Consider the following 11595-nt stretch of genomic DNA (forward strand, 5'->3'; position numbering starts at 1 on the left):
TCCTGCTTCAATTAGATCCATGATCCATGAGTGGATTCCTCTCCTTGTGGGAAGGCTGCAGCAGCCAGTGCAAAGGTAAGGTGCCAAAAGGGAAACCCGTGTGCAGGGTTATCCCAGAGGACCATCCCAGCTGGCTGGTGGCTCATTCCAGCTGCTCCTGGGGAAGGAGGGCAGGGAGCAGCTGTCAGAGGGAATTGCCGCTGCTCTGCTGAATGGGGTGGGAGCCTGGGGCAGGAAACACCTGCCCAGCAGCTCCTGGCTCTCCTCAGCTGCTGCTGTGTCTGTCCCATGGATGGTTTTTTCAGTGGGAGAGGTGTCCTAGGGATGCTATCCGGAGAAAGTCCAGTCCGGGAGGGAGGGAGTGGGAAGGGCAGGAAAAGCCCAGTAGGGCCGGGCTTTAGGGAGGCTCGCTTTGGGTGCCAGCAGGATCTGGAGTCCTCACGGTGCCAAGCTTCCAGCTCCTGAGAAGGGCTTTGCCCAGTCCGGTTCTTGCTCTTCCATTGCTTCACTCCAGGAGGAGCCCTGTGGCTCCCTTCGGCAGACAGAGGGGATGCGGGCCAGAGCCGGGGAGGTCCATCCGCGGGGTGAGTGACCCGGGAGGACCGGGGAGCGGGTTGCAATATCCCATTTATGGCCCATGACTCTGGGGACGTCTCTGGGACAAGGGCTGGATGTACGGGGCTGTCGGATGCTGGAAGGGCAGGATGGGACTGGAGGGAGCCGACTCGGAGCCTCCCACTGAGCTGATCTTTAAGGTCCCAACCCAAACCAGTCTGATTTCTTGGTTCTGTGGAACAGTGCGGGGGTTTGAACAGGACACAAAGTGAGGAATTTTCTTTAAATGTGGAATTATTCCTTCCCGATGTCTCCAGCTTGTCTCGTGGGAGGATGAAAGGAGAAAGCCGCGTGTGAGTGGTGCGGGAGGGCCGTGCACCGGCTGGAGCTGGCTCAGCGCTGCCCTGGTGCAGAGCCGGGGCCGGGGCTGCTGGCACCGAGAGGGGAGCGGGGGAACGGCCCCGCTGCTGCTGGGAGCCACGGGCTGCGCGGTCCTGGAAAGGAGAGAAATCCCCTTCTTTCCTCTGGGGTCTCAGTGGGGCCGCGGGAAAGGGGCTGGGAGCAGCACGGCTGGGATGGGACTGCACTAAATGCCTTTCAAGGAGATCCTTCCGACCCAAAGCATCTGGGATTCCTCAAGGGATGGGCTGAGCCTCCTGCCCGCAGCAGCACCGGGCCTCCCCTGCTCGCTCACGGCGCCCCAGCATCAGTGCTTTCCTGAGGGTTTGAGGAGCATCCCGCAGCTCCGTGAATCCTTCGTGCTGTAGGAAGGAGGCTCCTGTTTTGTTTCCCTCTTTTTTTCAGGCTGAATTCCTGCCTCGGGGCAGCGGAGGCTGGTGAGGTGCCCTGGGGCAGAGCGAGGGGCGCTGCTGGGCACACACCACACCCCGCTGCCTCCCTTTGTGTGCTTTATTTACAGTGGCCCAAGGAATGATTTCCTGCCGGGGTGACGTGCATTTCGGCGTGGATTTCCTCTCCCTTCTGTGAACTCGAGCCAGGCTGGGGACTTGAAAGTAAAACGAGATCGTGTCTGGGCAGGGATGGAGACTTGGAAGTAGCAATGAGCTGGTTTATAACAACAAAGAAGGAAAAAAAGAGCCTTTGGCCCAGAATTTATTTAGAGACCAAGGCTCAGGGCTGTGAGCGCTCTGGGCTGAGGTAAAAGCAGCTCCTCGGCAGTGGAGATAAGAGGGTCCTTTGGCAGCAGCTGCAGGAAGCACTTTGTGTCTGGATTGAATCCACAGGGCGAGGCCATGGGAAATCAGGTCAGTGTGCAGATTTTATTAGTGCTGCAGTCACCCTAACCTCCTAGGCTGGGTTAGAGCAGGAGGGAATCACAGAATTCTGGAATGGTTTGGGTTGGAAGGGCCATGAAGCTCATCTGGCTCCACTCCCTGCCATGGCAGGGACACCTTCCACTGTCCCAGGCTGCTCCCAGCCCCATCCAGCCTGGCCTTGGGCACTGCCAGGGATCCAGGGGCAGCCACAGCTGCTCTGGGCACCCTGTGCCAGGGCCTGCCCACCCTCACAGGGAATTTCCCCCCACCATCCTTCTGACCCTGTCCTCCTTCAGCTTGAGGTGTTAAGGAAGGGCCGGGAGGCTCTGTCACTGTAGGGACACTGTAGGGACACTGTAGGGACACGCTGCCTGGGGAGCTGGAGCTCTCGGTTTTGGGGGACAGGGTCAGAAAGGATAATGGGGGGGTTGCTTCTTCTTGTGGCTCTCCCCAGCCTGAGGGAGGTGCTGGCAGAGGAGGCTGTGTGAGGGGCTGCAGAGTTGGTTTAGGGACCACTGACTTCGCTTTCGAGCAGGAGTTACAGTGAACTTGTCAGCAATACACACATTAAAATACTGTGTTGTAATTTCTAATAAACAATTTAAACAATAACAGAAAAGTTGTGTGAGAAATCTTCAGTACTTTGCTCCCTTTGCACAGCGGATTTTGTTTCCTTAGTCAGAGAAAAGTGGTGTGTCCTCATCCAGGTCTTTCCACACTTTGTTCTTTCTTTCCTGGAGCATGTCCTGGGACAAGTACTGTTGGCACAGGTGCCTCAGGCAGTTTTTGTGGAGGCCGGGTTTGCACGCTGCTGGGTTCTCCTGCTGGTGCCCGATCCAGTTGTCCAGGTGGGAGCCCGGCCCTGGCCAGGCTGGGGGTGTCCAGCCCTTCTGCTGGAAGCACCAGGACAGGGAGGGCAATGGAGGAGGCAGAGGGGCCACAGGGGCTGGGGCTCTCAGGGTAACCTGTGCCCGTTCCTCACAGTGAGGAATTCCAGCCGGGCTCTCCCCAGACAGGGTGAGGCTGCTCTTTGCCCTGATGCTGCTGGAGTTCTCCTTCTCCCATCCACCCACCCACGAGCCCTCTCCTTTCCAGGAAAGCGGGGTGGGCCATTGCCCGCTGGCACCGAGCCCAGCTCTCCCCACTCACTGCTTTCCCTGCTTCCTCCATGGCAAACACAGCCTCTGCTGGCTCCCTTGGGCCGTGTTAAACTCCCTTTCAAAGGAAATCTTGGAACCACCTGCTGCATTTCCTGTAGCCCCAGAGCCCTGCTGCAGCCCTGCTCTCCCACGGCCGCTGCCAGAGGTGATAAGCTCGGTGCTCCCAGGGGTGTTTGAGACCTGAGGATGTCAAGAGTCCTTCTGTGGGTCACCGAGGTGGCTGGGATAGCAGGAGTGGGGGTGAGGGGTGGAGGAAAAGGGATGGTTTTAGAATGGAGGGCTTTGGAGTGCTTTTTTTGCTTTGGGCAAGAGCCCAGCATGCTCCAGGGCCAAGTGCTGCAGAGCCAAGGCTTGGCTCAGCTCCCTCCATCCCTCCAAGGGCACTGGGAAAATGGGGCCCTGCAGCCCTGCCATGGGGGGATCAGCCCTGTCACCCCTTTGGAGGCTGCTCTTGGTTGCTCTCTGGCTTTGGATGAGCTTTTGGAGGTTCTGGATGAGCTGGGGAATCCTCCCTTGCATTGGGGAGGTGCTTGTGGCAGGTGCCAGGGTGGCACCGTGCTGTGGGGGTTTTATCAACCCCCCCTGGGTTGGAGCCTGCAGGAGATGGGGGCTGGAGAGTGGGAATGCCCAGCAGCTGGGGGTGGGGGGATGTGGGAACTGCCTGGCTCAGCCCCCAGGCCTGGCCAAGGAGGTGGAGGGCTGGGAGTGAGGCCTGGGAGCCTGCAGGAGAGATGGCAGGAGCTGCCCAGGAACAGCCCATCGGTGACCCCAGGGCCTGGCTGCACCCTGGGCTGGGCTCAGCAATCCCAAACTCAAAGAGGAGGAGCACTGGGACCCCCTGGGAGCTGATGGGGGCAGGGGAGGAGCTGGGATGGGCTCAGATTTCATGGGGTCTCTGCAGGGGCTGAGCTCTGGGTTGAGAAGCAGGAACACTTCCCCTTGGGACTGCCTCAGGTGTCTGTGGGGGCTGGCAGGTGCAGAGTCCCTGGAGGTGCTGTGGGTGCAGGATGAGCAGGAGACTCTGCTCTGTCTGGAGCTCTGGCAGCGCCCCAGCCCTGCTCCACCTGGCTCTGGGTCCATCCTCTCCGGGCTGTGCCCTGGGTGCAAAGGGGCCAGACCCGTGCTGGAGCACAAGGCTTTATTCTGTCCTCCCTGGGAGCCCCATGCCTGTGGCGGCTCACACTGCCACTGTGTGAATCCCCCAGTCTTAGTGGGATACAGAGAGTACAGGGGAAGTTGGAAAGGGGGCTGTGCCCACCGGTGTCCATGGGCTGAGCCAGCTGGGCCCTGCTCTGCCCGGCCTGAACCACCTTTGGCCTCTGGGGTGGCCTCCATCACCCCAGGGCTGCTTTGGTCCCTCCAAGGTCTTGCTGTGACCACTGGGCTCACCCAGGGCTGCAATCCTGCAGGGACTGCCAGGGCTGGAGGTGTGAGGAAGCGGGGACTGTGCTGTCCATGAGGGCTGGGGGAACAAAATCCACTCGGGAAGTGGTGCTGGGTCAGCAGCCGTGCTGAGCTCCTGGTCCTGTGCAGCCTGGCTCGGTCACCACGTGCCCCAGCGCCACGTGCCGGGAGCGGTGCCAGGACTGGCGACTGCTGCGGTGTCACGGTCCTGCCCTTTGCCCTCCTTGCAACCATCGCTGCCGCTGCCCCAGGCTTTCATCTCCCAAACTGAAACTCCTTCGTTCCCTTCCAGAGGCCAACGCTGGACCTGCCCCATCCCCACAAGGTGTGCCCTAGGGGTGCCAGCCCTGTGCCCCGGGGTGCTTCCAGCCTCAGGTCCTGGCACCCACAGCCCTGCCCAAGGTGGCATCAGCCTCATGGGTGTCACCCTGCCATGGGGACACTTTGTCTTGCAGTGGCAGATGTGGCCCTGGTGCCTTTCCTGCTGCAGGGAGCCGTTGGGAGGTGCTGTGCCACCAGGGCTAGGATGTCCCTCCTTGTGCATGTCCCCTGTAGGCTCTCGGAGACCCTTCCTGGTTCACGGCTGCCTCCCTCGTGGAGGGTGGCACAGAGCACAGCAGGGCCCCGCAGGCAGCCACCCCTGCCTTCTCGGCTCATCCCTCACCACAAGGGACAACGCAGCCATAAGAACCCTGCGCCACCGCGGGCCGTTGGCCGCTGTCCAGGGGCCAGGTGGGAGCGGAGCGGGTGTCACAGGTCGAGCCGGAAGGCCCCGAAGTAACTGGCTGCTGCGTCACTGGAGTCGATGGCCAGGGAGGAGACGGAGACGAAGAGCTCGTCACCGGCCTTGAGCTCGAAGAGTCCCCCCTGGTAGAGCGCGTGGAGCCCGTAGTCAGCCTCGGGCGCCCAGCACTTGGTGCCCACGCCCTTGAGCAGCAGCACGGGCGGGCTGTGGGCCGGCTGCCACTGGATGCACTGCACGAGCTGGGGGCCCGAGTCGCGGCCGGCGCCGCGGTAGCGGAAGTAGATCTGCGAGTACACGTAGTACTTGCCCGGCTGCTCCACGCGCAGCCGCCCGGCCCGGTACGTCATGTTCTGCACATGGGACAGGAGGCTGCTGTGCCCCCAGTGCGTGATGGCGTGGCGGCACGACTGGGAGAGATTCCCGGAGCGCTGGGAGCGTCCTGCAGGAAGGGAGAGTCACTGAGAGGAGCGACCTGGCACGGTCACACGGAGGGGAGGGGGGGGCTCTGACTCCTTCCCGGTCACCCACCTTGGAGGGGTGGAGCTCGGTGGTCTTGAGTGAACAGGAGACACCTCTCCCCATCAGCCACCCAACCATCCTGGTCCCCTGCCCTTTGATCTGTCCCGTTCCCATCTTGGAGAGCCAGCAGTGCCCAGAGAGGTTCCCCAACTCACCATCCTGAGCCAGGCTCTGTGGGCGGAGGGTGAGATGTGCGGAGGGTTTCCCAGCTATTTTGGGAGGAAGTTGCCCCTCTGAGGTGTTGAAGTAGCTCCGCCAGGCCTCTGCAGGAAAGGGACAGATGCTCTAAGAACAGTGTGGGGCCACCTGGCCCCATGCCAGCAGGGCAGGGAATGCCCCACTGACCCACCAGAGCAAAAGGTTATTGAGGGATGGAAACGTCTTGTCAATCATCAACCAACTCATCTGTGAGTGCCACGGCCCTGCTTCCCCAGCCTCCGGACAAACGGACAGGGCTGTCCCCCAGCCCGTTCCCGGAATGTGTGCCTGTCAGGGCAAGGGATAATCCTGGCTCTCCCCTCTCCTGCCACAGTTTACAGCACTGGAGTTTGCCTCAGGAGTGACTGCCCTCCTACCCCCTGCTGGCCTCCCTGGATCACAGCTCCTGTGGGTCACAGGTCCCTGGATCACAGCTCCCGTGGGTCACAGCTCCCATGGGTCACAGCTCCCTGGATCACAGCTCCCATGGGTCACAGCTTCCATGGGTCACAGCTTCCATGGGTCACAGCTTCCATGGGTCAGGCTTTGGCCCAGGAGGGACTCACCCTTCACGGCGCTCCTGCGGATGATGTTCTCGGTCACCTGTGCCACAGAGAAGAGAAAGTGCCCTGGTTAAAGGTGACACGGGGGGTCCCCATGCCTGAGCTCCTACTCCAAGCCTCCATCACCTTCCCTGTCATGGTGTCTCTGGGCCCCACCACATCCTTGCTGTGAAGGGCTTGAGTCCCACTCCCATCTTGAACCATCCTGGCTATTCCCCCCTCCCACTGCTCTGGTGAGGCGGATGGAGGAACTGAGGCACGGGGACAACCAGGAGCTCTCCCATCTGCCCCTGGTCCCGGGCTCACCGTGGCCACATAGGCTTTGATGGTGCTGGCCAGCTTGAGGCAGCCCTGGCTGCTGCTCAGTTTCTCCAGGCTGGAGCCCTCGGGCTGCTGATTGAGCACCTGCAGACACCGCAGCTCCTCTGCGCTGCCCGGAGCCTGGGATTTCAGCTGGGATGGAAACAGAGCGTGATGGCAAACTGACAGACTGACAAACAGAGCGTGATGGCAAACTGGGACAAAGCGAGCGAGCAGCCAGGATCCTGCCGGGGTGTGAGCAGGGGGCAGCTGCCTTCAGCCCGGCTCCTCCAGCACCTGGGCGCTCAGAGAACAACCAGGATATTGGGATCAGTTCAGCCTCTGTATCCTCATAGCACAGCGCTGTGAGGTCAGATTGAAAGGATCCGGGTTCATCTCTGCCCTCCTGGTCCCCCGGCCGGCCCTGCCCCTGGCCATTCCCCGCGGGAGGGCTCGCAGGCTGTTCCTGCACACACCTGCCCGCCCAGGCGGCAGCGGCGGGTGCTGTCGAGGCAGCGAATCCCCCCGGGATGGGGCTGCTCCCTCGGAGCGCCCGCGGCGGGAGCGTGTCCGGGCAGGGCCGCCCGCGCAGCTGCTCCGGGCTGGCTGCGGCGTGCGCCCGCCGCGGAACCGGGGCCAGCCCGGCACGGCCAGCTGCGGAGCGGCTCCAGAGAAAACCACTGAGACGTTCCCAAGGCGGGAGCCCCTCTGCCCTGGACCCCGTCTGGGAGAGCTGGGGGTGGTCACCTGGAGAAGGCTCCAGGGAGAGCTCAGAGCCCCTTCCAGGGCCTAAAGGGGCTCCAGGAGACTGACTCCCTGCTTCCAGCACAGATCCAGCGACCGGCCGCTGAAATTAGTCCAAATTGTTCCACTACAGTGGTTTTCTCCTCCCTCCGCCTCCTCCCTGGGGCTGTGTCTCCCCATTCCCCTCCTCTCCCCGCCTTTCATGTAAATCCCTCACAGCGAGACCTCATGTGACCCAGGGATGGAGACAAAGCCCGTAGGAGGGCTGGAGCCCACTCTGAAGGATGCTCCGCTGGATCCAGACAGGCTGTTTACTCCCCCTGCATCCGTGGCAGGGCTTTTCCTTCTTCCCCGTCTCTGGTTTGTGGAATGTCTGGCACTGCAGGACCCTTTTTTTTTTTTCCCTTGCCGCACCCTCAGGGATGAGGGCGGCTTCCACGGAGCTGCTGCCAGCCTCCGATTTCCCTCTACCCATGGATCTCCTGACTGGCGTTCCCCCCTCTCTGCTGAGGGGTTGTTGTGGGTCGGAATCAGCAGCTGAGGGGAGGGGCTGGCGAGGCTGTTGAAAGGATCAGACCCGTCACGGCCAAGTTTGGGAGTGGTTTTGCCCGACTCACCCCGTGGGAGGTGGGAATGGCGGGATCCCAGCACAGTTGGCGGGGTTGCACTGGAGCAAGCAAAGAGCTGCTGGAATGGGGGTCCCAGCATCTCACAAAGGGGGTGAGGAGGATTTGGGGGTCCTGGTGTGTGGGGGAGATGGGAATGGGAGGAGGGAGAGATGAAACCAGAACCAGGGGTCAGTGGGGCCTGGAGGCCAGGGAAGACCCCCCACACCCCCATCTGCGGCTGGAGACTCGATGGGATCCCAGGGCAGAGCCCCCCTCTCCCAGTGCAAATCTCAGCTCCAGGCGGGACCCAGGACAAAGGCGCCGTCTCTCCACATCTGGATCGGCTACAGTGTCCACCCCTCCGCCCACGCCGGCACAGCTGGATCGGCAGCTCCGGGCGGAGCTCGGGCAACGTCCACCCCCCAATCCACATCTGGACCCGCGGCTCCCTGGGGAGCCGGGGCAGTGTCCATCCCCCAATCCACATCTGGATCCGCGGCTCCCTGGGGAGCCGGGGCAGTGTCCACCCCCCAATCCACATCTGGACCCGCGGCTCCCTGGGGAGCCGGGGCAGTGTCCACCCCCCAATCCACATCTGGACCCGCGGCTCCCTGGGGAACCGGGGCAGTGTCCACCCCGCAGCCCGCGCCTGGACCCGCGGCGAGGCCGCGCCGGTCGCTGCCGTGCCCGGCGGGCAGAGGCGAGGGGCGGGAGCGGGCAGAGCCCTCCCGCAGCCGCCGGGACTCCCGGGGCCGCAGCCCCGCTCCGGTCTCGGGACAAAGCTCACCTTGGAGATGGCCATGGTGAAGTAGACGAAGAGGCCGGTGGTGGAGGCGATCTGCAGCGCCAGGATAGCCATGACGGCCACGCTGCCCCACAGCGGCCCGCACCGCCGCCGCCGCTGCCCCCGCGCCGCACCGGGGCCGCCGTCCGGACCGGCACCGGCACCGGGACAGTCACCGGGAGCGGGCCCGGCAGCGGGACCCTTGGGCAGCATAGGCGTGTCGGAGCCGCCGCTGTCGGAGCGCAGGTACTGCCCGGCGCTGGGCGGGTGCGGGGCCATGGCCCGGCCCGGTCCGGTCCCGCTGCCCCGGGCCCGAGCGCGGCGGGACGGGCGGGCGGGGGCGGGGCGGGGGGCGGGGAAGGGGGGGGTGGCCCGTGACCGAAGGGGCGGGGTCTCTGGTGGCCGCCGAGGGGATACCGCGTGCGATGGTGGCCCCGGGGTGCGGCTCGGGAGGCAGCGGGGCCGCGGGGACGGTGCGTGTCCCCAGAGAGTCCCAGAGTGTCACTTCACGGGTCCAGAGACAGGACACAGGGAATGGCTCCCACTGCCAGAGGGCAGGGATGGATGGGATGTTGGGAGCATGTTCTCCCCTGGCAGGGTGGGCAGGCCTGGCACAGGGTGCCCAGAGCAGCTGGGGCTGCCCCTGGATCCCTGGCAGTGCCCAAGGCCAGGCTGGACACTGGGGCTTGGAGCAGCCTGGGACAGTGGAAGGTGTCCCTGCCGTGGCAGGGGGTGGCACTGGGTGAGTTTTAAGGTCCCTTCCCACCCAAGGCATTCCATGATTTATGAATGTGCTTCACGCCACCATCACAGGACAGTGTGGGAGCTGCTGGGGTGACCCCAGGCGAGAAGACCCCAGTGTCCCTGGGCTGAGAAAGAGGGTCTCAGGGATGGAGGGACACGACCTGAGCTGGGTTTAGGTGATGGGCCTCAGGTCAGCTCTGGCACCAGCAAAGGCTCAGAGAAGTGCAGGTTTGCAGGACGGGGGGCAAGAGCTGCTGAGCATCTCCTGGAGGCCTTGCTGGGGGGGCCGTGCCCACCCTCCCCTCCTGGACTGGGCACAGGGCTGCCCATCCCTGCTGAGCCCCAGGCTCTGTCCTGCTGCTGGGTCACATTCCCATTGCTCCGCAATAGAAACGTGGAGCAGGTTGGAAGCAGAAAGGTGGGACAAGCTGCTGTTCCCTGGTGCTGCCGTGGTGGCTCCATGCTCAGGTGAGTCTGTGGCTCCAGGTGAGTTACCTGTGAAATGAAAGTGAGACCTGAGAAAGCACAGGGGCACTGGTTCCCCTGCAGAACCGCTCTCTCCTGTCCTGCTGGGCCCCGGGGAGGGTGGGTGCCTCAGCCCAGACTCAGCCAGCTCAGCAGCCCCCAGGCCACCATGGAGATGGCTGCCCGGTGGGCTGTCCCCTCCCCAGGACATCCGACCCTGCAGTGTCCCCAGAGGAACCATGAAGGCAGGGCTCCTCTGAGCCCCTGGGGCTCAGAGCAGGGGATCTCCACCCCAAAGCCTCTGCCAGGCTCAGGACTGATTTCCCTGCCTCTCTGACAGCTCAGTGTCTACCCAGTGCCAGCTCCCCATTCCTGCCCTGGCACGGAGATCTTTCCCCAGGCGAGATGTCTTCCTTGGAGTTTGGGAAGGAGGCTGATCTGAAGGGAGGGAGGTGACTAATTATGTCTAAAAAGATCCTGTGACAACTCAACCCTCCTGGTTGTTCTCAGGAAAAGGGCTCAGGACCTGCTGAGCCAGGTGAGGGGGGAGGAGCTGCAAAGGGCACATCTGGGGAACAGCTGCCAGCCTGGTCTAGTGGGAGGTGTCCCTGTCCATGGCAGGGGGTGGAATGGGATCGGGTTTAGATCCCTTCCAAGCCAAACCATTCCACGATTCTATGATTTGCCATTTGGGGCATGGATATTTGTGCTGAAGGAACATGGGACCACTGCTCTCTGTGCTGCTGTGTGGGGTGGGACAGGGGCATTGCTGAGCTCTGCTGAGGAGCAGAGGGAAACCAGGAGCAATCAGAACCCTGGAGCCTGGGGCTGCCCTCTTGGAGAGAGAAGTTTTGTCTGTGAGTCAGGGCAGGACCAGAACTGGAGCTGTGCAGAGAAAATTGGGTGGGAGCCAGGGGGAAAAGCATGCCTCAATCCTGGCTGAGGAGTTGTTTTTCACTTCTAATGTTTCCTGGTCTGTGCACTGGGAGAGCTGGGTCAGGCAGAGCCTGGAAATCTGTTCCCTCAGTGCAGAGCAAGTGCAGGGGAACAGGAGAGGGGCTTGTTGGGGTTTCGCAGTGCTCTCAGTGAGGCTAGGATGGGGGAAACTCAGCAGGAGATGCTGACACGGACATGGAGCTGCATCTGGGATTTCCCTGCCTGTCCCTTGGATTCGCTTCAGTTTGCTTCAGGCACGATGGTGGAACGTGCAATTTTAGTTGTTTTCCACGTTTCCTGGGATGGCCAAGACAGACCCGCTGAGCTGGGTCAGTGCAGGATGCTCCTCCCGGGAGGCTCTCAGCTCCCCGCGCTGCTCCTTTCAGCCAAGCCCAGCCCGGCGCTGGCTCTGGCCGCTGATGACTCCGAACAGGGCTGACCACACGGTCCTCCCTCAGGAAACAGCAGCCCCTGCGATGTGAAGTCATCGCGTGCGGCTCAGGAGCTGCTGTAACCTCCCTGGAATGTGCCCTCAGACGTTTGTCTTTCACTGGAACCCATTAGTTCCTGTGCTGAGATGTTTTTTGGGAAAA

At 62.6% G+C, this 11595-nt stretch overlaps 1 protein-coding gene across 1 annotated transcript; it reads right to left on the reverse strand.

The window, feature by feature from the left end:
- Positions 1-4113: 4113 nt before the first annotated feature.
- On the reverse strand, positions 4114-9207 carry LOC119712933 (tumor necrosis factor ligand superfamily member 10-like). The gene is made up of 5 exons (XM_038164828.1): positions 8861-9207; positions 6728-6874; positions 6425-6461; positions 5816-5923; positions 4114-5580 (listed from the first exon to the last, which is right to left on the reverse strand). The coding sequence occupies exons 1-5, from the start codon at positions 9134-9136 to the stop codon at positions 5147-5149; spliced, it is 1002 nt and encodes a 333-aa protein (XP_038020756.1). The 5' UTR covers positions 9137-9207; the 3' UTR covers positions 4114-5146.
- Between the last annotated feature and the right edge of the window lie 2388 nt (positions 9208-11595).

Source organism: Motacilla alba, chromosome 4A (genome assembly GCF_015832195.1).
Source record: "Motacilla alba alba isolate MOTALB_02 chromosome 4A, Motacilla_alba_V1.0_pri, whole genome shotgun sequence".
Lineage (NCBI taxonomy): Eukaryota > Metazoa > Chordata > Aves > Passeriformes > Motacillidae > Motacilla > Motacilla alba.